General features: G+C 42.4%; 1 protein-coding gene across 2 annotated transcripts in view; it reads right to left on the bottom strand.

Moving 5' to 3' along the window:
* PPP2R2B (protein phosphatase 2 regulatory subunit Bbeta) overlaps positions 1 to 25,372 on the bottom strand; it is a 275,434-nt gene that overhangs the window by 139,419 nt on the left and 110,643 nt on the right. Inside the window, exon 1 of one of the 2 annotated variants that reach the window (XM_063447386.1) lies at positions 4,641 to 5,634. The exons of the other annotated variant lie outside the window; for it this stretch is intronic. Within the exon in view, the coding sequence (XP_063303456.1) occupies positions 4,641 to 4,710 (70 nt within the window). The 5' untranslated portion in view covers positions 4,711 to 5,634. Of the gene's footprint in view, positions 1 to 4,640; positions 5,635 to 25,372 lie in introns of those variants that run through there. 2 annotated transcript variants of the gene reach the window in all.

Raw genomic sequence — 25,372 nt, 5'->3', positions numbered from 1 at the left:
CAGCATGATTTAACAAAAGAATGTGCTCATAGCGGATGCTGCACAGGAATGTAACTCCTATAACCCTTAAGCTGGCCAGCACATATGTTCAAAATCTGTAAAAGTGTTCAATTCCACTACAGCTTGAAAGACAGGGTACAAACATTATTCCAGGAGTTATGGAACAAAAGATGTAGTTTAGACAAGATTGGGCTGTTTAGTCCATATTAATTATACATTATCCTGTCTGGGCAGCTGTGTTTCCAGAGTATCTTACAGACAGCAGTTGGCCTGGGCAAGTCATTAAGGCCAACAACAAGACACAAACCACCTGAAAAAGATGCATGCCATTATTATGTGTGCATGCATGCCAAATTGACAGAAAAGCCACTGTGGCCCGCCCCACCCTGTGCAGACCATGCGCACAGCTGAAACACTCTGAGCATGGGCTTAATGCCCTACGTTGACATCTATTGACATGCCCATGCTTTCTGCAGAGAGTCTCCTAGTGTCTTTAGTGGCAGTTACTAGAAACCAAACGTAGGAGAGAGGGAGAGGACCATAAATGCAGGACTGTCGTCCCAAACTCAGGACTTTTGGGTGGTATGCAGTTCTGTACATTTGCAGAAGAACAATACACACTGTGTACAAAAGGCCGAGCATCATTATGGAGACCAGAACAGGAAGCAATACTTACCTTTAATACTCAAGGGGGAGCATAAATAGGTTTCAAGATGCTCCCCAACTAGGAAATTAGTCTAAAAAAATCATAGGTGTAGGGAAAAATTACATCACACAAGAATACAGTAATTGCTTAATGAATATAAAAATTCACACGAATGCATTCTGCAGCTGTGAAAAAAAAATGCCTTTTGGGACCCCAATATTATAGGACTTAAAAATAAATATTTGACTGCGGTTATCAAAACATACTGCAAATTTATTGGCAGCAACTCCAGGAGGAGAAACTGAAAATAGAGGCATTTATCTAGTTTGTATATTGTTCGTTATTAGTCATTACGTTTGACTTTGATTTTTCGTTATAGTACATTCTCAGACAGAGCAAGTATGGATAACCATGAGATACAATTATAACACCTTATTGCACTATTAATATTTCCCATAATTCTTGCCCAAATGTTAGATGGCAGAAAACTGTTCTAATTTTAATCCAAAACGGTGTAAGGGCCTAATTCCTGTCCTCCCTATTCCTATTGAGCGAGCTAAAAGATCTAGTTACAGATGAACCATACAAAGAATTTACCATAAATAAGGGTGTGGACCTGTTCTTGTCACCAGTACTAATCATGTATTCCACAGAATGGGCCTACTTAGAATGCTTGCTCCTTCCATTGTTGGATAGATGCATAGCATGCATAATATATATAGATAGATATATAAACAAGCACATTTTGTTTCTGGTATCTGCCACTTGCACAAAGAAAAAAAAAAAAGTCTTGACTGGTGAAATGACTGCAGCATTTCAAGTTACAACTAAATATAGAGCGCAGTGGTGTGCTCCCTGGGTACCCAGCAATATAAGTCCAAACATGTTGCTGTGCATTCAGGCTGGCTCGGTCCTCAGAGGGGTCTGTTAAAACAAATCGAATCAGCGTTGCATGGCCATGTCTGTGATAACACATTATCTCTGCTGTGTATCCATAATGACATCTCATATGGTGTCCCCTGTCCCACCTGTACCACACCCACTTGACAGACAATACTACACGAAGGAAAAAAAACATGTATCGGAGCTACAAAAATCAAGCTTGATCAGATTTCTATTTCAACAGATGTGTTGTCTGTTTTATTACATTTACATTTCCTAGTTTATTATGTGAGAAAATCTATTGCTATTCAGTAGAATATTCACATACCAGTAGTTTTTTTTGTTTTTTATAAACTGTTACAGATTTACAGGGTAAGCTTTAATAACATGATGCATTATTGTAATGAAGGCCACGAGTGACAAGTCTTCATTAGCCTTTACCCCTTAGCAAAGAACAGCTCCTTTCAGGTTACAGCATATGAACGTTTTAGGGTGTGGTGAGAAAGCAGACAAGGGCACCCTATTCTCAGAGGGTTAAACAAAGCAAACTCCCACTGAGAATTCGTTGGAAATAAAGACAAGGTCAATTATGCAATAGCAGAGGTTAATTGCACATGAGCATATTTTTATTAAGATTCCTTTCCTTAAAAACTCTATATATATTTTTTGTCTTTTTAAAAAAAAAAAACATTTTTATCCACGATGACAGCATGATGCAGCAAAGCAGCCTTCTGCTCAAACACATCCCATGCCAATCAACCGTAGAGATTAAAGCTGCCATGTTAGATTATTAAAGTCATACGAGATACACTGTATTAATTTCCTGTCTTATCTGTTATCACTACCTTCTTCTTACTGGCCTGGGAACAGTCATCTCTGCAGCATTTAGTGATGATAAACGCCTAAAAGAACAATCTGTCTCGGCAAGTAGAATTTAAAATTGGCTTCATAATAGAAAATTAAAATGGTTATATATACACACACACACACACAGTATATTACACACACAAATACATACACCATTAAACACACCAAATGCATATTAGTATACGGTGTAGTCTATCGTACTAAAAAGTGAGCAAGACAAAAAAAAATAAAAATCCTAATCCAGGTCTCTATGTGAATCATTGCTGGTATAGGTCACATTTGCAAACTACTGCATAGAGATCCTATTGTGTAAGGACACAGAGAGGAAACCTTACTCCTGTGTGATTAAATCTAATTCTGATACTTCCTGGTCCTACCTGCAACTTGTTTAGGATCTGTGCCTTTTGACTTGTCATGATTAACCCTTTGCAATGTCTGTCTCAAATACCGGGTCAGGTGAGGAAGGTTATATACTACATATCCTTAGACGGGTATTGAAAGCTTGGAAATAAACCACTTTGTCTCAATACTAACCTGCACACAAATCATGTTAGTATTATGGAATGTGAATAGGCAAGATGAGAGGGGCCCCAACATGATGGGATTTTATTGTCCGTCATATCCTAGCAAAATTACAGTATTTCCAGCTCCTACATGCCACTGATGTCTGGTTTTGCTGTAAGGTTCAACTTTGATTTCCAAATTTACCCGATGGAATTTCCAATATACCACACGTAGGATGAATTTTTATTTCCTGACTTAATATATTGCAGAGAATTGACAAATGTATTGTACAAACAAGGCCAAAAAGATTCACTGCTAATATATTGGTCAAATTGGATAACAAAAAAAAAATTAAATTAATCAATATAATTCTTTTTTTTTTTTTTTTTTAATTAAATAAAGTAGGAATTAAATAAAGTAGGTTGTAAAACTAAGTGACGATAATCCAGCCATGGAGATACTAAAGGAAACTGCACATTGTGAATGCCGGCTGACCATCTTACCAATCCAATCCATTAGTAACATTAAGCTTGGGAGTTTGGGTACACTACATGTATGTGCTTATTGATTCTGTGTAATCTCTAACCACACCATTAAAAGCAAACACTCACGTGAATAAATGATGTAATGACACTGCATTCTTATGAACCAAGCCCCATTAAAATTGACATTTTTTTTTTCTTGTAAAGCCATTTTGATTGCACTCTTTTGTATATTGCCGATCTAAAGGGTATTAGAGATGTTTTACAAACACTGCTTCTCTGGCTAAAATGTTGAAATTCTGCTCTTAGTTGCTCATAATTCTGGGTATGACTAAGGCCTCTGACTGCACCAAGCCAATATCCAACAGCATACTCAAGTAATGCCATGCTGGCCTATAACTGTAACCATAATATTAAAGTTAAAAAAATAATAAATTAATCAATCTAATTTACTGCTCATTTATATCTATGCATCTAGTGACACACACACACACACACACACTCTATTATTAAAAAAAATAAATTATACCTTACAAGGGACCTTATGTATAGATGCCAATACTATGGGAAAATACTGTGTGTACAGTAATTATCATGCATACCAATGAAATGATCCCTGAGTGCTGCATTTAGAACTTTACACCCAATGATTCAAGGGTAAAGCGATTAATAATGGAACTGTCCTTTCATAATTTTTAATTTATTTAATTTCTCTGCACATTAGAAGATGGCATTCTATTGTAATTAAAAAAAATATTCTAAAATATCTCACCCTATTATAACCCACTAATCTCTCAAACCCCTGCCCACCCACAGTCATGGGAAGTGATCCTATTAAAGCATCTTAGGTGCCTTCTGTACAATGCAACGACTCCAAATGACTGCATTAGGTAACATATGAACTGAAGCAAAGTGCACAGCCTGACACATCACCCCACCTGTTATTATCTAACCAGTCTAATGAACAAATCTTGTATAGCTCGAATTCAGGGCACAGTGTAGTATTTAACATGATGGCCCAGATCAGGAGCAGAGAAGAGGAACCACTAAAGAAAACTGTAGCAAATCCCAGCACCCCAGCCAGCTTTTGATTCCCAACAAGTGATAGATGTTGCAGAAAAAACAATTTCTCTATAAATAAAAGGCTTCCAGGCCAGGGTTAATTAAAAGTGAATGATGGAGGGCAGAATTCGAACCCTGGGTTGCCATGGCAATGGAATCAGAGCCCAGGAATGCGGATTCCGTTCTGGGACGCTTACCTTCTGTTGCATAGCTGTGGTCGCGCAGGAAACTGTTGTTAATTTTGCGGGTATCTATGTCCTCCTCCATTTACAGCCCGGTAAGGTTTCTGAACGGCAGAAACGAACATGCGAGTATCCATGATCCCCAAGGCAAGCCTCAGCAAAGGTGGAGCTGCCCAGAGCTCGCCATGGCGCTGCCTTTCCAAATTAGACACGGGGGAAGCTCAGCCGGGCGATAGGATCCAAGGGGAGCTGTGACACTTCTAGTACATGCTGATCCTCCCAGAGGCTCAACAGGTCACCGCGTCCACTCCCAACACTCAGAGTTCAGCTTCTGGTACCCGGTCTGTAAGCAAGCAGAGGGGAGGATGCTCCAGTAAATGCGTCAAACCATGCAGTGACTATGGTGACAGTGTTCTTGCAGGCACTTAACGATAATGCAGTGATGCTGATCTTGTATTGCGAAGATGCTGATCTTTCAGTGGGTGCAGTGCGTGGGTGCTGATCCAGCAGCAGTGCGTGGGAGCTGGCCTTGCAGGGCGTGCAGTGCGTGGGAGCTGGCCTTGCAGGGGGTGCAGTGCGTGGGAGCTGGTCCTGCAGCGGGTGCAGTGCAGGGGATAGTGTGACGCTGCAGATCCTGGGCTGGCTGGGAGCCGGTCCTGCTGGGGGTGTTTCTGGATTTAGTTGAGCTGTATTTGCAGTTTCCTTGCTCAGTGCGCTCCCGTCCCCTGGGTGTGCAGTAATTCACCGCTCCTGGCGAGGTATCGGACTTGCTGAATTCCGCAGTTTGTAGGCTGACCGATGGCCGGGGCTGCAGCGTTGGGCTCTGTACACAGTATACTGCGGTGAGTGATGGTTTGTGGAGGGTGCGGGGCCCCTGCGATGCTCACCTTGCTGAAGGAGGGGGATGATCCAGCCCTTTGGTGCGGATCCTGATTAAGATCCTGCCCCTGATAGCGGTGCTGCTGCTTGGATACAGGAGGATGCTGCATTTGGTGCAGGCTCCTCCCCTACAGCCAATCTCTGTGCAACCGCATCAGCATAGCTGGTCCTCCCCCACTCTGCCAGGACTACTGCAGTCACCAGCATCTACACCCCCATCACCAACCTGACACTTCCCCATCACTACCATGTCTGCAGGAAAGCATTAACCCACCAAGTGCCAGCATCAAGCTGCTATACCAGCACACAGCTCACAAATAACTGGCCCAAATCTCAGTTGGCACTGCACTTAATATTTTATATGTACAAGGTTTTGGAGTTCTCTTTTATTTTTTTACCTATAGACACTATCCATCTGTGCTGGTCACATCTACTTTTTTCTCCAGCGACTAGAAAACTAAAATCTTAACCATTCTCCTTCACAGAGCAATTCCATATATACCGGCTGATAAAACATTTCTTCACTGTATCAATTCCGAACACACAAATCACCACATTGAATAAATCTCTGGGTGTGAAAATGTGCTTTCCAATGTGCTTTCTGGCACTGCAAGGGTTCACATTGATGTCACTTGCATTTAAATGGTTTGTATACGGACTAAGTGTTATTCTGAACGGAAATAGTTAAAAACCAAGTAGAGCAAGGGTTAACTTTGTAGAGGCTGGCAAGCACTTGGAAACCAGTTGCCACATTAAATTAAAACCCAGTGGGCAACAATAGGACCACATACTACAATAGGTTTGACATCTCCCTATGCCCCCACCTGGCATGAGGCAAATGGGGGCATGTCTACTACACTTTTAAAGCTAGTAACTGGGCAGTCATTACTGTCCAGTTGCAATAAAGGCCCCATCCCTATGAGATATGGCCTGTGAAATAAGGGGAGGGGGGACATGGTCGGGGCGACCATTCACTGTAATGTCCTTCACTGTAATTGACTGCAGGTGGGGTCTCTAAACAATTGGGAAGGAGAGGGGATGAAATAGCATGTCCACTTTCCTTAAATAATCCCACTCCCCTTACCTGGGTGGCTAGGGGTCCTCAATTCTCTAGCCACACCGATTAGAAAATAATCAACCTAAAATAAAAAGTTATGCTTGCCCATACGAAGTCTGCTTTCTTCCAATTCTTATAACAAATTCCTAAAAAAAGGCTAAATAATCCATATATCAACAACTAAAATCACACAATTTTAAAAAACAAAAAAACACCTAAAAAAAAAATCTCAAAATCGCATTGCTATTAAATTAATGTATCCTCACCCGTAGAGGGTTCTGTGCCAACTGAGCTCTCATAGCGTGGGAAGCCCTCATTTAGGCTTTCCGGGCAATGCCAGTTATTAAATTGTGTGTGAAGAACACTCTGATTGGTTGGTTAGCAAGCCAGCCAGGTCTCAAGAAAAGTGACTCATGTAGCGTTTTTAGATTTTTTTTTTTGTTTGTTTGTTTGGTGCGGTGTTTTGCAAATCCAAAGTTTTTGGGTTTTAATTTTTTTATTTTATTTTAGTTGCATTGGGATTTATGGATTTAAATTTGGCCTAATTTTGGAACAATCAGAAGAAAAGACTTCTGATGGGCAAGTATACTTTATTTTAGAGGTATTCGTTTTAATGCTCTTCCCCTCACTATCAAGGTGAGGGGGTAGGTAGGATTTTTTTTTTTTTTAATGGGGGATGGCTAGAGTATTGGGGAACCCTAGCCCCCTGGGGTGGCGGAGGGATGGACACACCACTACTTACTATTTGGGTATTTGGACCCTCTGGGGGTCCAGTTGCTGGGGCGTAGGGGGGGGGGAGCAGGTAAAGAAAGGTGAGTTGACTTACAGATACCTGTTCCACACAAACATGGATCTTGATCTGGCAACATCCTCTTCAGCGCAGACATCACTGTTGCATGCGCAAAAGTACAGAATTGACGTCTATTGAAGGATTATCTCTTGACTGTGTTGGAATTTCACTGAAATTCCAACACAGTCAAAATGAGTATTTCATAAATATTTTTAATACCATGGTCAGTGGCTTGGGGATGCCTGCCCCCAATTATTTTATAAAATATTCCCACCTGCTGGCTACGTGTCAGCAATGGCTTCCTAGTTGCTAGTCTTAAACATTTAGCAGGCATGACATCGGAAGAGTTTAAACCCCCTTACTGTAATATGGGGTTCTTATTGACTCATCATAGGGTTTTTACTTTATTTAATGTGGTGGCTAATTAACCCTAACATTGAGTTTGTTTGTTTTTTTGTTTGTTTGTTTTTTTAGCTATTTTCCCACTGGCTGCTAGTGGGCAAATAGCACTTAATATTATCGTTTGCTTGGATGAAAGCATGTGAATGATAATTGGCGAATGTGCATGCTACTTCACGCATTGTTCCCTATTAAGTTTAAAATCAGTGCTTTGTGAATCTTTTGAATCCCATACTTTTTTCAGAATTCAAATGCAAAAGCAGCAATTTTAATCCACACACCAAATCCATCCAGGCGATTGCAGTAGAGCTGTTCGGTCCAACCAAATTTTGACTTTAGTTAAAGGGAAACTATAGAGCCAGAAAAGCAAAGTTGTTTACAGCGTACATGGTGGATTCTAGCAAATGACACACCAGGAGCTGAGTAGGACCTTGTGGAAGATGACGGTGGCACCTGTGAAGGACAGGTTCTGGTAAGTAAAAACCTTTGCCTGCACACATGGGCCACCACACAGCAAGCATAGCACTCATCATCTGAGGTCTTTGTTACCTTCTGGGATCCTTGCATATTTTGCAGAGTCGCTTCAACCTTCTACTCTGAGAGATAGGGTTAATCAACATACAGCCACTATATACATAGTCGGAGTGCCAGCTACAATTATTTTAGCAAAGCTTGCTTTTCCAGAGATAACATTAAAGATTGTTATACATCTTTTCAGTCCAAGAGGTTTGTAAAAAAAGAAAAAGAAAAGAAAAAGTGGACTGAAAGATAGATTGGTCTATTAACCATAACTACTAAAGATGTGGTGAGACAGGACACCATGCAATTCCCCATTGGTTTATGAATCTCAAGAAAAACCTTGGGAAAAGTACACTTTAGGCACAGTAATTCCAAGAAATCATACGTAGCTCTTTTTAATTCAAAACTGCTCAGTAGCGTTGTGAACTCAGTGATCACTGCATTGGCTAGAACAGGCCATGAGTCCTGAACCTCCACAGATGTATAGGGAGATTGGGAAATATTAATATTAAACAGTGCCTCCACCCAGTGATCAACACTAACTAATATACACCTTCCTATCACTGGGACAAGGAAGACTCAGAAACTGGAAATAAACCAACAAAACCTTACTTGCAACTTGGTAGAACAATAATGATGATCCAATATCCACTGCTGAGCGTACCACTCCCAGATAATACAGCACTCTATGTTCCCCTCCCACTCCCAGATAATACAGCACCCTATATTTCCCCCCTCACTCCCAGCTACTACAGCACCCTATATTTCCCCCCTCACTTCCAGATAATACAGCATCCTATGTTCCCCCCCCCCCGCCTCACTCCCAGATAATACAGCACCCTATATTCCCCCACTCACTCCCAGATAAAAGAGCACCCTATATTCCCCCCTCACTCCCAGATAAAAGAGCACGCTATGTTCCCCCCTCACTCCCAGATAATACAGCACACCATATATCCCCCCCTTACTCCCAAATAATACAGCACCCTATATTCCCCCCCCTCACTCCCAGATAATACAGCACCCTATATTCCCCCCTCACTCCCAGATAAAAGAGCACCCTATATTCCCCCCTCACTCCCAGATAAAAGAGCACCCTATATTCCCCCCTCACTCCCAGATAAAAGAGCACGCTATGTTCCCCCCTCACTCCCAGATAATACAGCACACCATATATCCCCCCCTACTCCCAAATAATACAGCACCCTATATTCCCCCCCCTCACTCCCAAATAATACAGCACCCTATATTCCCCCCCCCTCACTCCCAGATAATACAGCACCCTATATTCCCCCCTCACTCCCAGATAATACAGCACCCTATATTTCCCCCCTCACTCCCAGATAATACAGCACCCTATATTCCCCCCCTCACTCCCAGATAATACAGCACCCTATATTCCCCCCTTACTCCCAGATAATACAGCACCCTATATTCCGCCCCTCACTCCCAGATAATACAGCACCCTATATTTCCCCCCTCACTCCCAGCTACTACAGCACCCTATATTTCCCCCCTCACTCCCAGATAATACAGCACCCTATATTCCCCCCTTACTCCCAGATAATACAGCACCCTATATTCCCCCCCTCACTCCCAGATAATACAGCACCCTATATTCCCCACCTCACTCCCAGATAATACATCACCCTATATTCCCCCCTCACTCCCAGATAATACAGCACCCTATATTCCCCCCTCACTCCCAGATAATACAGCACCCTATATCCCCCCCACTCCCAGATAATCCAGCACCCTATATCCCCCCCACTCCCAAATAATCCAGCACCCTATATCCCCCCCCACTCCCAAATAATCCAGCACCCTATATTACCCCCTCACTCCCAGATAATCCAGCACCCTATGTTCCCCATCCCAGATAATACAGCACCCTATGTCCCCCCCTCACTCCCAGATAATACATAGGGATGTCCCCCCCCCCCTCACTCCCAGATAATACAGCACCCTATATTCCCCCCTCACTCCCAGATAATCCAGCACCCTATATTCCCACCTCACTCCCAGATAATACAGCACCCTATATTTCCCCCCTCACTCCCAGCTACTACAGCACCCTATATTTCCCCCCTCACTTCCAGATAATACAGCATCCTATGTTCCCCCCGTCTCACTCCCAGATAATACAGCACCCTAATATTCCCCCCTCACTCCCAGATAAAAGAGCACGCTATGTTCCCCCCTCACTCCCAGATAATACAGCACACCATATATCCCCCCTTACTCCCAGATAATACAGCACCCTATATTCCCCCCCTCACTCCCAGATAATACAGCACCCTATATTCCCCCCTCACTCCCAGATAATACAGCACCCTATATTTCCCCCCCTCACTCCCAGATAATACAGCACCCTATATTCCCCCCTCACTCCCAGATAATACAGCACCCTATATCCCCCCCACTCCCAGATAATCCAGCACCCTATATCCCCCCCACTCCCAAATAATCCAGCACCCTATATCCCCCCCCCACTCCCAAATAATCCAGCACCCTATATTACCCCCTCACTCCCAGATAATCCAGCACCCTATGTTCCCCATCCCAGATAATACAGCACCCTATGTCCCCCCCTCACTCCCAGATAATACATAGGGATGTTCCCCCCCCCTCACTCCCAGATAATACAGCACCCTATATTCCCCCCTCACTCCCAGATAATCCAGCACCCTATATTCCCACCTCACTCCCAGATAATACAGCACCCTATATTTCCCCCCTCACTCCCAGCTACTACAGCACCCTATATTTCCCCCCTCACTTCCAGATAATACAGCATCCTATGTTCCCCCCGTCTCACTCCCAGATAATACAGCACCCTAATATTCCCCCCTCACTCCCAGATAAAAGAGCACGCTATGTTCCCCCCTCACTCCCAGATAATACAGCACACCATATATCCCCCCTTACTCCCAGATAATACAGCACCCTATATTCCCCCCCTCACTCCCAGATAATACAGCACCCTATATTCCCCCCTCACTCCCAGATAATACAGCACCCTATATTTCCCCCCCTCACTCCCATATAATACAGCACCCTATATTCCCCCTTTACTCCCAGATAATACAGCACCCTATATTCCCCCCTCACTCCCAGATAATACAGCACCCTATATTCCCCCCCTCACTCCCATATAATACAGCACCCTATATTCCCCCCTCACTCCCAGATAATACAGCACCCTATATTCCCCCCCTCACTCCCAGATAATACAGCACCCTATATTCCCCACCTCACTCCCAGATAATACATCACCCTATATTCCCCCCTCACTCCCAGATAATACAGCACCCTATATTCCCCCCTCACTCCCAGATAATCCAGCACCCTATATCCCCCCCCACTCCCAAATAATCCAGCACCCTATATTACCCCCTCACTCCCAGATAATCCAGCACCCTATGTTCCCCATCCCAGATAATACAGCACCCTATGTCCCCCCCTCACTCCCAGATAATACATAGGGATGTCCCCCCCCCCCTCACTCCCAGATAATACAGCACCCTATATTCCCACCTCACTCCCAGATGATACAGCACCATATATTTCCCCCCCATCACTCCCAGATAATACAGCACCCTATATTCCCCCCCTCACTCCCAGATAATACAATAATATTCCCCATCCCAGACAGCCAAGTATGCCCACCCTTACTGTGGGGCAGTTTGACTAAAGGTGATGACTTGTTGCGGTTTTGCAGGAGAAGACACTCTTTGTCCTTCCGCAACATTGTTCTGCTCCCCCTCTCTTTCACCTCAAACTACTGCCAAAAAAAGAGGGCGGGACTACTTGCATGAAAAAAAAGTGTGTGGCTACTAATGGGGAAGGGGCGGAGCCAAGTCAAAGTCTCAGGGGAGCCATCTGGTTACACGTATTTCCATAACTCTACCACAATTCCTAGTTTCACATGCAAACACAAGCATAATGTTTCAGAATTCAGCTCGTATTTCTGTAAGCACCTTTAACAATTAAAAACTGCTTTAAACATGGCTTTTTGAATCAAAGCATGGATTGCCATATCCAGATAGAAAATTATTAACTCCTAGACCTCTGGGAGTTCCAGGCCCCACATTGCACATATACATACACACACACACATTCATATATAATTATATATAGATTTTCGCCCGGCTACCTGTTTGTTGCAGAGGGGGCCCGCAGCACATTCACTTCCCTTCCCACCAGCTCCTGTCTGTCACACAGGCCGGCCCACTGAGGGCAGACCATGCAGGGAGCACGGTTTAATTGCTCTTTGCAGGGTCTTAGAGCCCTAATCATAGTGAAAGCACATCTAATGATGCCCTGGCACTATGCTTTTTGGGACAGTTCTATGGTGTTACAAAAGCGGAACATCAATGAAGACAGACCTGCTGAAAACGGGTCGTTTGAAAAAAAAGAAAAAACACTAAAAAGATTTTTTTTAAATGTGTATATATATATATATATATATATATATATATATATATGTATATATATATATGTTATATAGAAGATAGATATGGAAAAAGTCCAATGTGCTTGCACTCCTGGTTCAACTGTAAATGATGCCCGGTGCTGATCCAGCAAAATCCATACATATCCAAATGAACGGATAGCACTCCAAGGTCTTCATAAATAAAATATAACTTTTATTTCATAATAAAATAAAAAATATCAACGTTTCGGCTCACATCTGGAGACTTCTTCAGGATACAAACATGACCTGTATAGACATCACAGTGCAATATATACATAATGTATAAGTGCTTACCTTCATCATATGCATCTGGAGCAGTGCCCGCCAAAAGCAGCGAGATGAACGCCGATCAGCCCGCCCTGCCGACAAGATCTGTCAGTTTGTCTCGCTGTGCGTATTCTGCGGTTGCTAAGCAACCATTGGGACGCACAGCGAGTTGCCGATCGGCAGTTCGTGCGCCAGTACTGCCAGAGCAATCACTCTCAGCCAGCACAAATATGTTGCTGCTGAGAAAGGCTCACTGCCACCAATGATGCTTACGTGAACGTACGTGAGAAAAAAAACAAATAAAAACCGGCATAAGGATACATAGTATCACAAAACTGAGCATACTGTTGAAAAATGTTTCGATAATAAAATGACAAGGTTAATATGTGACACTAATTCTAAGTGAAGTATTGAACATCAGAAGCATAAAAATTCAGAAGCATAAAACTTGTAGCCTATATGGTTGCAATTGTGTAACAATAAATGGCTGGGGAAAATAAATATTCTTATAGACAAAAAAGATCTATGACATCAAAGGTAGAATATACTGTGTATCAAAAACTTGTATCTAAATACAATGGCCATTATATTGAGGTGCACATGCTTCTAATAAGTCAAGAAGCTATATAGATAATGTCACAAAATTTCAATGGGAAAAAAAAAGATCTGAAAAATCTCATTCAGGCCCTTGGGCCAAACTGTGTCAAGGGTTCGAATACAAAATGTCTCTCGTTGTAGGAGTAACTTGCTGCGATCTCCCCCTTGCAGAGAAGGAGGTATCTGGTCGATAGCCATAAATTTTAATAATGTAAGGGGATGACCCAATGATAGAAAATGTTTGGCCACTGGTAGTTCTGCTTTATTGTCTCTCTACGCTATTCTGATGTTGGAGCGATGATTCCTAATTCTCTCTCTAAGTGGTAGATCCGTTTTTCCTATATAGGATAAACCACATGGACATTGTTGTTTATAAATAACGTGATCAGATGTGCATGTGATCCTGTGGCGAATTTTGTAAATTTTGCCACTATGTGGATGATAAAAAGTTTTGCTTGGGGTCATGTGGCTACAGGTGACACAACCCAAGCATCTGAAGCATCCCAAATTGATAGTTGTTGATTTGGTGGAGTAGCAATGCACTGGATCCGTTTTAACCAGAAGGTCTCTAAGATTCTTCCCACGTCTGTAGCACATCATAGGAGGACTGTGGAATTCATCAGGTAGAGAAGGGTCATTAGCCAGGATCCGCCAGTTAGATGTAACTGAAGCTTTAACTTTTGAAGAGACAGTGGTGTAGGTAGTAGGAAACACTAGCCTGCCCGTGTTCTCAGCTTTTGGTTTTGTATTGCTGTTGCATCTGTTCCATGCTTGTTGCAATATTTGATCCTTATACCGTCTGTCCTTGAATTTTCTCCACATCTCCCCTATTTGTTGTTGAGCTACCTTAGGTTCCTGATCTCCTGTAGAAATTGGGAATATGGGAGAGATGCTTTTAGATGTTCGGGATGGGAACTGTCCGCAAAAGTTAAAGCTTCAGTTACATCTAACTGCCGGATCCTGGCTAATGACCCTTCTCTACCTGATGAATTCCACAGTCCTCCTATGATGTGCTACAGACGTGGGAAGAATCTTAGAGACCTTCTGGTTAAAACGGATCCAGTGCATTGCTACTCCACCAAATCAACAACTATCAATTTGGGATGCTTCAGATGCTTGGGTTGTGTCACCTGTAGCCACATGACCCCAAGCAAAACTTTTTATCATCCACATAGTGGCAAAATTTACTAAATTCGCCACAGGATCACATGCACATCTGATCACGTTATTTATAAACAACAATGTCCATGTGGTTTATCCTATATAGGAAAAACGGACCTACCACTTAGAGAGAGAATTAGGAATCATCGCTCCAACATCAGAATAGGGTACAGAGACAATAAAGCAGAACTACCAGTGGGCAAACATTTTCTATCATTGGGTCATCCCCTTACATTATTAAAATTTATGGCTATCGACCAGATACCTCCTTCTCTGCAAGGGGGAGATCGCAGCAAGTTACTCCTACAACGAGAGACATTTTGGATTCAAACCCTTGACACAGTTTGGCCCAAGGGCTTGAATGAGAAAATATAATTCACTATGTTTCTTTAACTACTGACTTAGACAAATTACCACTGCATTGCATTACTTTTGATGAATTCTTTAGCTTTATTAGACTTGTTTGCGATTTATAGGTTATGTCTCTTTAACCATCGTAATGCTATGTTCATTTTTTGCTAAAATATTTGGTAATATCTTCTATTATCATCATAAAATGGTGCAGTTGTTGACTTTTCAGGAGTAATAGTCCCTTTTATGTTCTTTGACAATAAGTTGTTTAAAGAATGAGGAACATTGTCCATTGTGCATAGTTATATTTTTTGTACATAGTTATATTTGTCTTGTAGATGATGTGACCACTACACAGTAGTTTATCCTCAAGTATCAATATCCCTCATAACTGTACAGACTCTTGTCCCCTTTTGAGATTTTTCAGATCTTTTTTTCTCCTTGAAATTTAGTGACATTATATATATAGCTTCTTGACTTATTAGAAGCATGTGCGCCTCAATATAATGGCCATTGTATTTAGATACAAGTTTTTGATACACAGTATATTCTACCTTTGATGTCATAGATCTTTTTTGTCTATAAGAATATTTATTTTCCCCAGCCATATATTGTTACACAATTGCAACCATATAGGCTACAAGTTTTATGCTTCTGATGTTCAATACTTCACTTAGAATTAGTGTCACATATTAACCTTGTCATTTTATTATCGAAACATTTTTCAACAGTATGCTCTGTTTTGTGATACTATGTATCCTTATGCCGGTTTTTATTTATATGTTTTTTTCTCACTTACGTTCACATAAGCATCATTGGTGGCAGTGAGCCTTTCTCAGGAGCAACATATTTGTGCTGGCTGAGAGTGATTGCTCTGGCAGTCCTGGCGCACGAACTGCCGATCGGCAACTCGCTGTGCTTCCCAATGGTTGCTTAGCAACAGCAGAATACAGCAACAGCAGAATACGCACAGCGCTGCTTTTGGCGGGCACTGCTCCAGATGCATATGATTAAGGTAAGCACTTATACATTATGTATATATTGCACTGTGATGTCTATACATGTCATGTTTGTATCCTGAAGAAGGCTCCAGATGTGAGCCGAAACGTTGATATTTTTTATTTTATTATGAAATAAAAGTTATATTTTATTTATGAAGACCTTGGAGTGCTATCCGTTCATTTGGATATGTATGGATATATATATATAAAAATTAATATGAATCCCCAGCACTCACATTTATAGTATACCAACGCCAGACGCAAGACCAATGCTCCAAATAGATAGATAATCCAATGAGAAAGGCTGCTCTCCGGACTTTAAAACTTGACTTTACTGTAATCAATATATATATTTTTGTATTTTTTTTTTTTTTTTTTTATCTTTTTAGCTTAAAGCGGTCATTTCCCTTTCAATTTCCCGCAATTCCAGGCTTATTGAATAGTGTCATTAATGTTCGTAATATTGAGCCTTCATCGATGGTTACAATACAGAAATGTCCAAACCCATAACTACACATAATGTATAAACACAAGGCACAAGCAGTTCAGACCATTTTGACACACAATTGTTACAATGAAAATTCCCCTTCAGCAGTAGAGATATGAATTTTGTACCTATCACGATTTAATTAACTGCCTGATAGTCAAAGGCTGACCAAATCGACATTGCTAGTTTCGAAAGACATACATCTGGTTAGTAATATCTGTGAGAAAGAACAAGACTGCGGGGCACCTTCAGGACCCTGTTATGTGACCAACTGTTGGACTCTTAAAAGGACACTATGGGCACCTAAAGCACTTTAGCTTGCTGAAATGCTTTATGCTTTTTCCTCGTTTTACAAAAAGTGCACATTTCAATAGAAATGTTCACTTTTATAAATCAACCTTGTTACACCGCCTGCTATTTACTGGTTACTGAGTGGAGCTAAACTCAGGAGGCAGCAATTGCCCTGAGCAAAGACTTCTCATTGAGATGCATTGGGAAGTCTGTAATTGGACAGCCACAGAGAGTTTGGGCAGGGTTGAAAGAGGAGGGCTTGCAAACACTGCAAACGTGATATGCATATTTTGCAAGCTATTTTTAGATATACACCAAATAAAAAAAAAAAAAAAAAAAAAAAAGCATAATTAAATGCATGCATGTTATTTGGGGTATATCTACTAAACAGTGATTTTTTTTCTAGTTGGGTGGTGGACTTTCCCTTTGATAAGGAGTGTCCCTTTAACAATGGGATGATGGCAATGGACTGCTGGCACTTTAACCACTACAGCGCAGAGCATAGACTGCTCCTTTTGTTATTTTTTAAAATCTACAAACAGAATTATGTTCACATTATTTTAATGGATTTCAGCTTACATGATTCAAGTTCCTTGAAGCTTGCAGAGGCTCCTTAAGGAAGGAGCCAATTGTACAAGTTGTAATCAAAACAAAACGTAAACAAAACCTGGAATTTGCTCTATATGTTGTTCAACCATAATTCACCTCATTCATATTAAGTGCACCCACACTTATTGTATATAATTTTGTTCAGGAGAAACAGGGCTTTCATTTTATATCACATATTCATGTATGAAAATTAAATGTGAATAAAATATAAAAAAAAGTATGAGAAATTAAGAAAACTGCATGACATTTTAACTGTGAATGTCATAATACTATTAGATTTTACTGCAATAAATCACACATATTTGTATTCAGCAATCTCTCATGAGTACCACAGTACCCCACATGTACACGTTTTATGAGTTTTTGGAAGCTTACAGGGGTCAAATATAGGGCTTTCCCCTTTTCCATTGAAATTTGCCAGATTGGTTTGCTGGGCCTATGTTGCCTTTGAGACCGTATGGTGGCCCAGGAATGAAAAATTAACCCCATTTTAGCATACCATTTGTCAAAAGAGAGAGTATATGTATATATAGATATAATATGCGATATATAATATATTATATATATATTATTTTTAACCTGACTACTATATTAACTTTTTTAAAGCTTTTTTTCACCAGCAGGGAACAATCACATGGCTCCCAGGGGCCAAAATTGCAGAGGGGGAGTGCCTGGGCTGTCAGCCATTCCCATTCCCCTATAAGTGGATCGCGGCAGAGGCGAGTAGGAGCTAAGCCCTGGGGCTCAAAGCCGTTGGGGCATTCTATGCCGCCGCAACGGCTTTAAAGCACATTATAATGAGGACGGCATAAAACGCCCTAACGGAGTTAACAGGGTAACAAGTATCCAGTTAACATAATAGAATAAACAAAAATGCTGTTCTTGAACATCAGTAACCGATCTATAGGCTGCACATCATGTTCATTTCCGATATGAAGGGATAATATGGCAACTTTTTTGTATTTGGAATTTGGAACATGAATCATTCTATATGATCAGTGCATTTGTCATAGAATCGTAGGTGTCACAGTGGAGGTTGACCTATAGAGGCACATGGTTTTACTGCATTACAAAATACAGTGAGGAGAAAAGTATTTGATCCCCTGCTGATTTTGAACGTTTGTCCATTGACAAACAAATGATCAGTCTAGAGTTTTAATGGTAGGTGTATTTTAACAGTGAAAAAATCCAGAAAAATGCATGTCAAAAAAGTTATACATTGATTTGCATGTCAATGAGTGAAATAATCATTTGATCCCCTATCAATCAGCAAGATTTCTGGCTCCCAGGTGTCTTTTTTTTTTTTTTAATTCTTTATTTTTATTGCGCAGGTGAGTACAAACATGTCAATAAACGCCACAACAGCGTACATGTGGGTGTAAAAGAGTGGAACTGTGGCAGGGGCAGTTGCGCATTTTACATTTTAACAGAATTACTTTAGTAACAGGAGAGTTATCACATAATATCGCTAAAGGTCAATGATCATACCATCTAAATAATGTTTAAGTATTAGCTATCAAAATAAAAGTAAAAAAAAAAAAAAAAAAAAAAAAAAAAAGGAAAAAAGAAAAATAAAAATAAGGAGGGCCTGGCTTCTCATGTTTAGCGGGCCGCCTTAGCCAAACTTTTCATGGCTTCAGTGAGATACATCATCGGACAAACGTGGCAATAAACGCCACAACAGCGTACCTGTGGGTGTAAGCAGGTGAAACTGTGGCAGAGACGGTTGCGCCTTTTACATTTTTAACAGAATTACGATAGTAACAGGAGAATTAACACATAATATCGCTAAAGGCCGATGATCATACAATCTGAGTAATGTTTAAATATTAGCTACTAAGGTATAAAATAAAGTAAAAATAAAAATAAAAATAAAAATGGGGAGAGCCTGGCTTCTCATGCTTAGCGGGCCTCCTTAGCCAAAATTTTCATTGCTTCAGTAAAATACATCATGGAACAAACATGTCAATAAACGCCACAACAGCGTACGTGTGGGTATAAGCAGGTGAGACTATGGCAGACACGGTTGCGCATTTTACATTTTTAACAGAATTACGATAGTGACAGGAGAATTAACACATAATATCGCTAAAGGTCAATGATCATACAATCTAAGTAATGTTTAAATATTGGCTGCTAAATTAAAATAAAAATAAAAATAAAGAGAGCCTGGCTTCTCATGCTTAGCGGGCCTCCGTAGGCAAGATTTTCATTGCTTCAGTAAAATATAACATATAATAGAGGTATTAAGTGGACTAACCCTGCGTGTCTAGCGTTTTCATGTATAGAAGCTAGCTAGATAAGGGGTAGTTTTATTTATAGTTGAGGGAGGATTTTGCTGTAAAGCTCTGTCATGGAGGCCCCTCGGCTGGTGGTTGTGTCCTGTCAGGTCCGTGTCTGCGTGTGTCTGTGCCGGCTCAACGGTTAGTGTTGCCTGTGCTTTAGTGGTGCACATTAGTGCACCTTTGGTCAAGGCGGGAAGGCTAGTGAGTCTTGTTCACGTTAACTGTATCTGCGATTGGCCTTGTGGGCCTTACGATGTGGCCAGATATGAAAATTTACATGTCCTCTGTCAGTGTATGCTAGCGTATACCTTAGAGCTGTGTTTAGGAGACCTCCTTACTGACTATATATCTGTCCTAGCTAAGTCTTAGAGGTGTGTGGCTTTCTGCCACTTTTGGCGGGTATAAAGCTACCAATCTTGTATGCTTAAAACATCTCTAGTGTCCAGGCAGGGCTACCTTAATGACATAGTTAAACAAAACGAAACAAAACAATAGGTACAACGTTGGTGGAGGGCAGTAGCTGGAAGTTAGCTGTTCAGACCGGTTGTCCGTGTAGTCTTCGAGGTAAAGTTATTATTGATGGTGTGGGGCTGGTCTCGGTCCTCTGGCCTCTAATGTTGCCTAGGTCGAGGGGGGTCCGGTTGGCTGGTGCCCATCTTTGCCAGTGGTGGTTTCTTGGTGCGAGTAGTGCACATTAAGGTTTGTCAGGGAAGCATGTCCATTCGGGGTGGGGGGTGAGTCTATAATTAAGTCTTAAAGCAACTGGTCGTAATCCCCGTCTAGGGGTTTGTTGTAGTTCGGGTACCTGTCCCTTTAAGTGTCTGCTTGATGTCGGTTCACCCGTTGCGCCTTATAAGCGGTGGAAGGTGCGGCGTTTGTGGTCGCGGGTTGAAACGGTCTGACGTTCGAGACATCCCAGGTGTGACAGGACTTTGGCCTTTGTTCGGTTGTGACTTGGTCCTGTCTCAGTTGCAGGCCCAGTGCTGCCATTACGGGATCAATTTCTGAGGGGTCAGCGACCCGAGTTGTTGCGCCCTTGTGTGTAATGATTATGCTTCTGGGGAATGCCCAGCGGTATGGGATTAAGTTTTGGCGGAGAGCGGCTGTCAGAGGTTTGAAGAGGCCTCTCCATATCAGCGTGGGCCTGGATAGGTCCCGGAAGAATGACAGACTGGCGGTCTCAAAGAGGTGGGATGCCTTCCCTCTCACCGCCGCCATGAAGGCTGCTTGGCCTGTCCTCGTTTGGAAGCGGAGGATAATATCTCTCGGGGTGTCTGCTGGGGCTCTGGCGGCCCTCGGGATTCGGTAAATCTCGTCTATAAGGGCAGTCTTCGCTTGCTGTTGCGTGAGTAGGAGGGCGATGAGTCGTCCAATATATTCTCGTGTGTCCCCTTGGGTCACTGTTTCGGGAACCCCTCTTATCTTTACATTCCGGCTTCTGTGCCGGTCCTCTACCGCATCCAGGCGGTTGGTGAGCAATGTCTGGGAGCGCTGCAGCTCTGCGTTTTGCGCTTCTAGTTGTATGCAGCGTGCGGTGAGGCCCTGTGAATCTACTTCTGTTTTTTTCACTCGCCCCTCCACGGTGTGGATCTCTTCTCTTAGGACCGCCATGTCAGCCGCAAAGAGGGAGCGAATATTGCTTAGAAGGGCTTTTATGTCGCCCTTAGTGGATGGCAGTTCATTGTCTTCGTCCGAAGATATGTTGTGTAGGCCCCCTGTGCTGGGGAATTCGTCTAGTTCGTCTAGGATGTGTTCTCCGGAGGAGGCTGATGCCGAGTCGCCATCTTGGTTTGGCGCGGGAGTTACTGCGGCCTTGGCAGGTCGGAGGAGAAGTGCTCCGATATCGCGGGTCCCCCCCGTTTTTACGGCCCCCTGGTGTCTGGATTTCTTTCCCATCTCGTGGCGTTATCTTTTAAGTCGTTGTGGTTGAGTTAAACTCGTGTAATTTGCGATTTACAGGCTTTTGGATGCGGAGCTCTGGTGGTGCACGTCTGCTTTGGTCGGCTGTTGGCTCCGCCCCCTCCCAGGTGTCTTTTATAGAGGTAATGAGCTGAGATTAGGAGCACTCTCTTAATGGGAGTGCTCTTAATCTCCGCTCTTTACCTGTATAAAAGACATCTGTCCACAGAAGCAATCAGATTCCAAACTCTCCACCATGGCCAAGACCAAAGATCTGTCCAAGGATGTAAGGGACAAGATTATAGACCTACACAAGACTGAAATGGGCTATAAGATATCTTGGTGAGAAGGTGACAGCAGTTGGTGCAATTATTTGCAAATGGAAGAAACACAAAGTGACTGTCAGCCACCCTCGGTCTGGTGCTCCATGCAAGATCTCACCTTGTGGAGTTTCAATGATCATAAGAACGGTGAGGATTGAGCCCAGAACTACATGGGAGGATCTTGTTAATAATCTCAAGGCATCTGGGACCATAGTCACCAAGAAAACAATTGGTAACACACAACGCCGTGAAGGACTGAAATCCTGCAGCGCCCACAAGGTCCCCGTGCTCAAGATAGAACATGTACAGGCCTGTGTGAAGTTTGCCAATGAACATCTGAATGATACAGAGGAGAACTGGGTGAACGTGTTGTGGTCAGATGAGACCAATTTCGAGCTCTTTGGCGTCAACTGAACTCGCGGTGTTTGGAGGAGGAGGAATGCTGCCTATGACCCCAAGAACACCATCCCACCGTCAAACATGGAGGTGGAAACTTTATGCTTCGGGGGTGTTTTTAAGCTAAAGGGACAGGACATCTGCACAGCATCAAAGGGACGATGGACGAGGTCATGTACCGCCAAATCTTGGGTGAGAACCTCCTTGAAATGGGTCGTGGATGGGTATACCAGCATGACAATGACCCAAAACACACAGCCAAGGCAACAAAGGAGTGGCTCAAGAAGAAGCACATTAAGGTCCTGGAGTGGCCTAGCCAGTCTCCAGACCTTAATCACAAGAAAATCTGTGGAGGGAGTTAAAGGTTTGAGTTGCCAAATGTCAGCCTCGAAACCTTAATCACTTGGAGAGGATCTGCAAAGAGGAGTGGGGCAAAATCCCTCCTGAGATGTGTGCAAACCTGGTGGCCAATTACAAGAAACGTCTGACCTCATTTCTAACAAGGGTTTTGCCACCAAGTAAGTCGAAGAGGTCGAATACTTATTTCACTCTGACATGCAAATCAATATATAAAACTTTTTTTGACATGCGTTTTTCTGTATTTTTTGTTGTTGTTATTCTGTCTTTCACTGTTAAAATACACCTACCATTAAAATTATAGACTGATCATTTGTTTGTCAGTAGGCAAACGTTCAAAATCAGCAGGGGGTCAAATACTTTTTTCCCTCACTGTAATTAAAATGAGAAAACTTTAAAAAGAGGCCTGACACTTTGAGAAGAGTGTGTTAAGGGTACCAGTAACTGCAGTATTGATCTCTAAAGAGAAAGTTACATTGCTTTATTTTATTTTATTTCTTTATTGTTAATGGTCAAAAAATTTTTTTATAACATAAAAGTTCACTTCACTTTTGCCAGACTGCTTTGTGGCCTCTTAGCTCTCCGTCTCCCACAACATCATGGAAGAGGCATGCCTCCACAATGATCCAATCAAACGCTCCTCATAGACTATCATTGGGGACCTGATGCAGTTGCGCAGTGCATTCAAGCTTTCCCATAGGAAGGTATTGAGTCTGTGCATTCCAATGAGTGCTTCCGTGTTACGTGACGCAGTTTTATTTGGCAAGTGCTGTGGAAGCGCCTTTAGTAGCTTTCAGTATGTTCGCAACTAGAGGTGGAATTAACCCTACAACGTAAATATTGCAAATTCTAAAAAAACCCTGCAATATTTTACATTACAGAGTTAAAACTTAATGGTCACTGCATTAAAGGTCCACTATAGTGCCAGGAAAACAAACTCATTTTCCTGGCACTATAGTGCCCTGAGTGGACCCCCACCCTCAGGGTCCCACTCCCGCCGGGCTGAAGGGGGAGGAAGGGGGTTGAACACTCTCCTTTCTCCAGCGCTGGGCTCCCTCAGCACTGGGGACTCTCCTCCCTCTTCTGATGTCATCGGCTGAATGCGCATGCGCGGCAAGAGCCGCGTGCGCATTCAGCCAGTCCATAGGAAAGCATTCTCAATGCTTTCCTATGGATGCTGGCGTCCTCTCACAGTGAGAAGCGCGGAAGTGCCTCTAGCGGCTGTCAATGAGACAGCCACTAAATGCTGGATTAACCCATTTGTAAACATAGCAGTTTCTCTGAAAGTGCTATGTTTACAGCAGGCAGGGTTAATCCTAGATGGACCTGGCACCCAGAACACTTCATTGAGCTGAAGTGGTCTGGGTGCCTATAGTGGTCTTTTAACCCCTTAAGGACACATGACATGTGTGACATGTCATGATTCCCTTTTATTCCAGAAGTTTGGTCCTTAAGGGGTTACATAGTTACATAGTTAGATGGCTGAAAAGAGACTTGCGTCCATCAAGTTCAGCCTTCCTCACACCTGTTTTTTGCTGTTGATCCAAAAGGCAAAAAAAAAACCCAAAAAAAACAACCCAGTTTGAAGCACAATTTTGCAACAAGCTAGGACAAAAAATTCCTTCTTGACCCCAGAATGGCAGTCAGATTTATCCTTGAATCAAGCAGTTATTACCCTACATTGAAAGATTATATCCTTGAATATTCTGTCTTTGCAAGTATGCATCTAGTAGCTGTTTGAACATCTGTATGGACTCTGATAAAACCACTTAAGATAAAATGTCCTGGGTGACTTTAGTTGTCCTTCAAGCAGGAGAGAGACCACATTTTCTGACACGGGGTAGTCAAAGGTCAGCACTCCAGATTTTGTGGACTACCTCTTTCTTGATGCTTTACCGGGATTAAGGCTGTAAGAGAATTATGAGAGATGTAGTCCACAACATCTGGATTACCAAAGGTTGCCTACCCCTGCCCTAAAACATGCTTCATCTGCTCTAACTTCTATGTTATCTCATTATCTATTGGCTTTGCATTGGGTATATGACTTAGACACACTAAGACAGGCCTACAGACGACCCTGTACAATACAGTTGTTATCGGACAACAGTATCAAAGGTGGAGTTGGCAGACCCTATGCATTGATTATGCCCATCTCGGCCTGGTTCTATTTGTATACAGAGCCTGGCCCGAAAGAGCATCTCTAATAGCTGAATGCTTCTCTCCAAGGCAGGCACTGCAAAGCCCTCTACATGTATCTTTGGGTGTCTGACTACCAGACTGGCCACATCTCCCAGCAACTCCAGTTATCCGCCTCAAAGCGAGCATTGGAATTACACTTGTTGCCATAAAACACCAGTAGCCACATTTTGTCCACCCAATCTCAGTCTGCATTATATTGCTCAGCCATGGCACTCCGTAATTAATATGGAATTAGCTTTGAAAGAGAATGCTGAGCAACATAATGCAGCGCATGAGCGGTTATTTGATTTGTGTGCAGGCGACATGCAAGATTCAGTTATTTAACAGAGCCTTGTAAAGCAGGCCTTTAGGCAGATTATCTCCTGTGAGCAGCCCGGTACTGGCTGCAAGCATACCCGACTAA

This window comes from Pelobates fuscus, chromosome 3 (genome assembly GCF_036172605.1).
Source record: "Pelobates fuscus isolate aPelFus1 chromosome 3, aPelFus1.pri, whole genome shotgun sequence".
Taxonomy (NCBI): Eukaryota; Metazoa; Chordata; class Amphibia; order Anura; family Pelobatidae; genus Pelobates; species Pelobates fuscus.
Note: the sequence above shows the minus strand (reverse complement) of the source record. Positions and strands in the feature narration are given on the sequence as shown.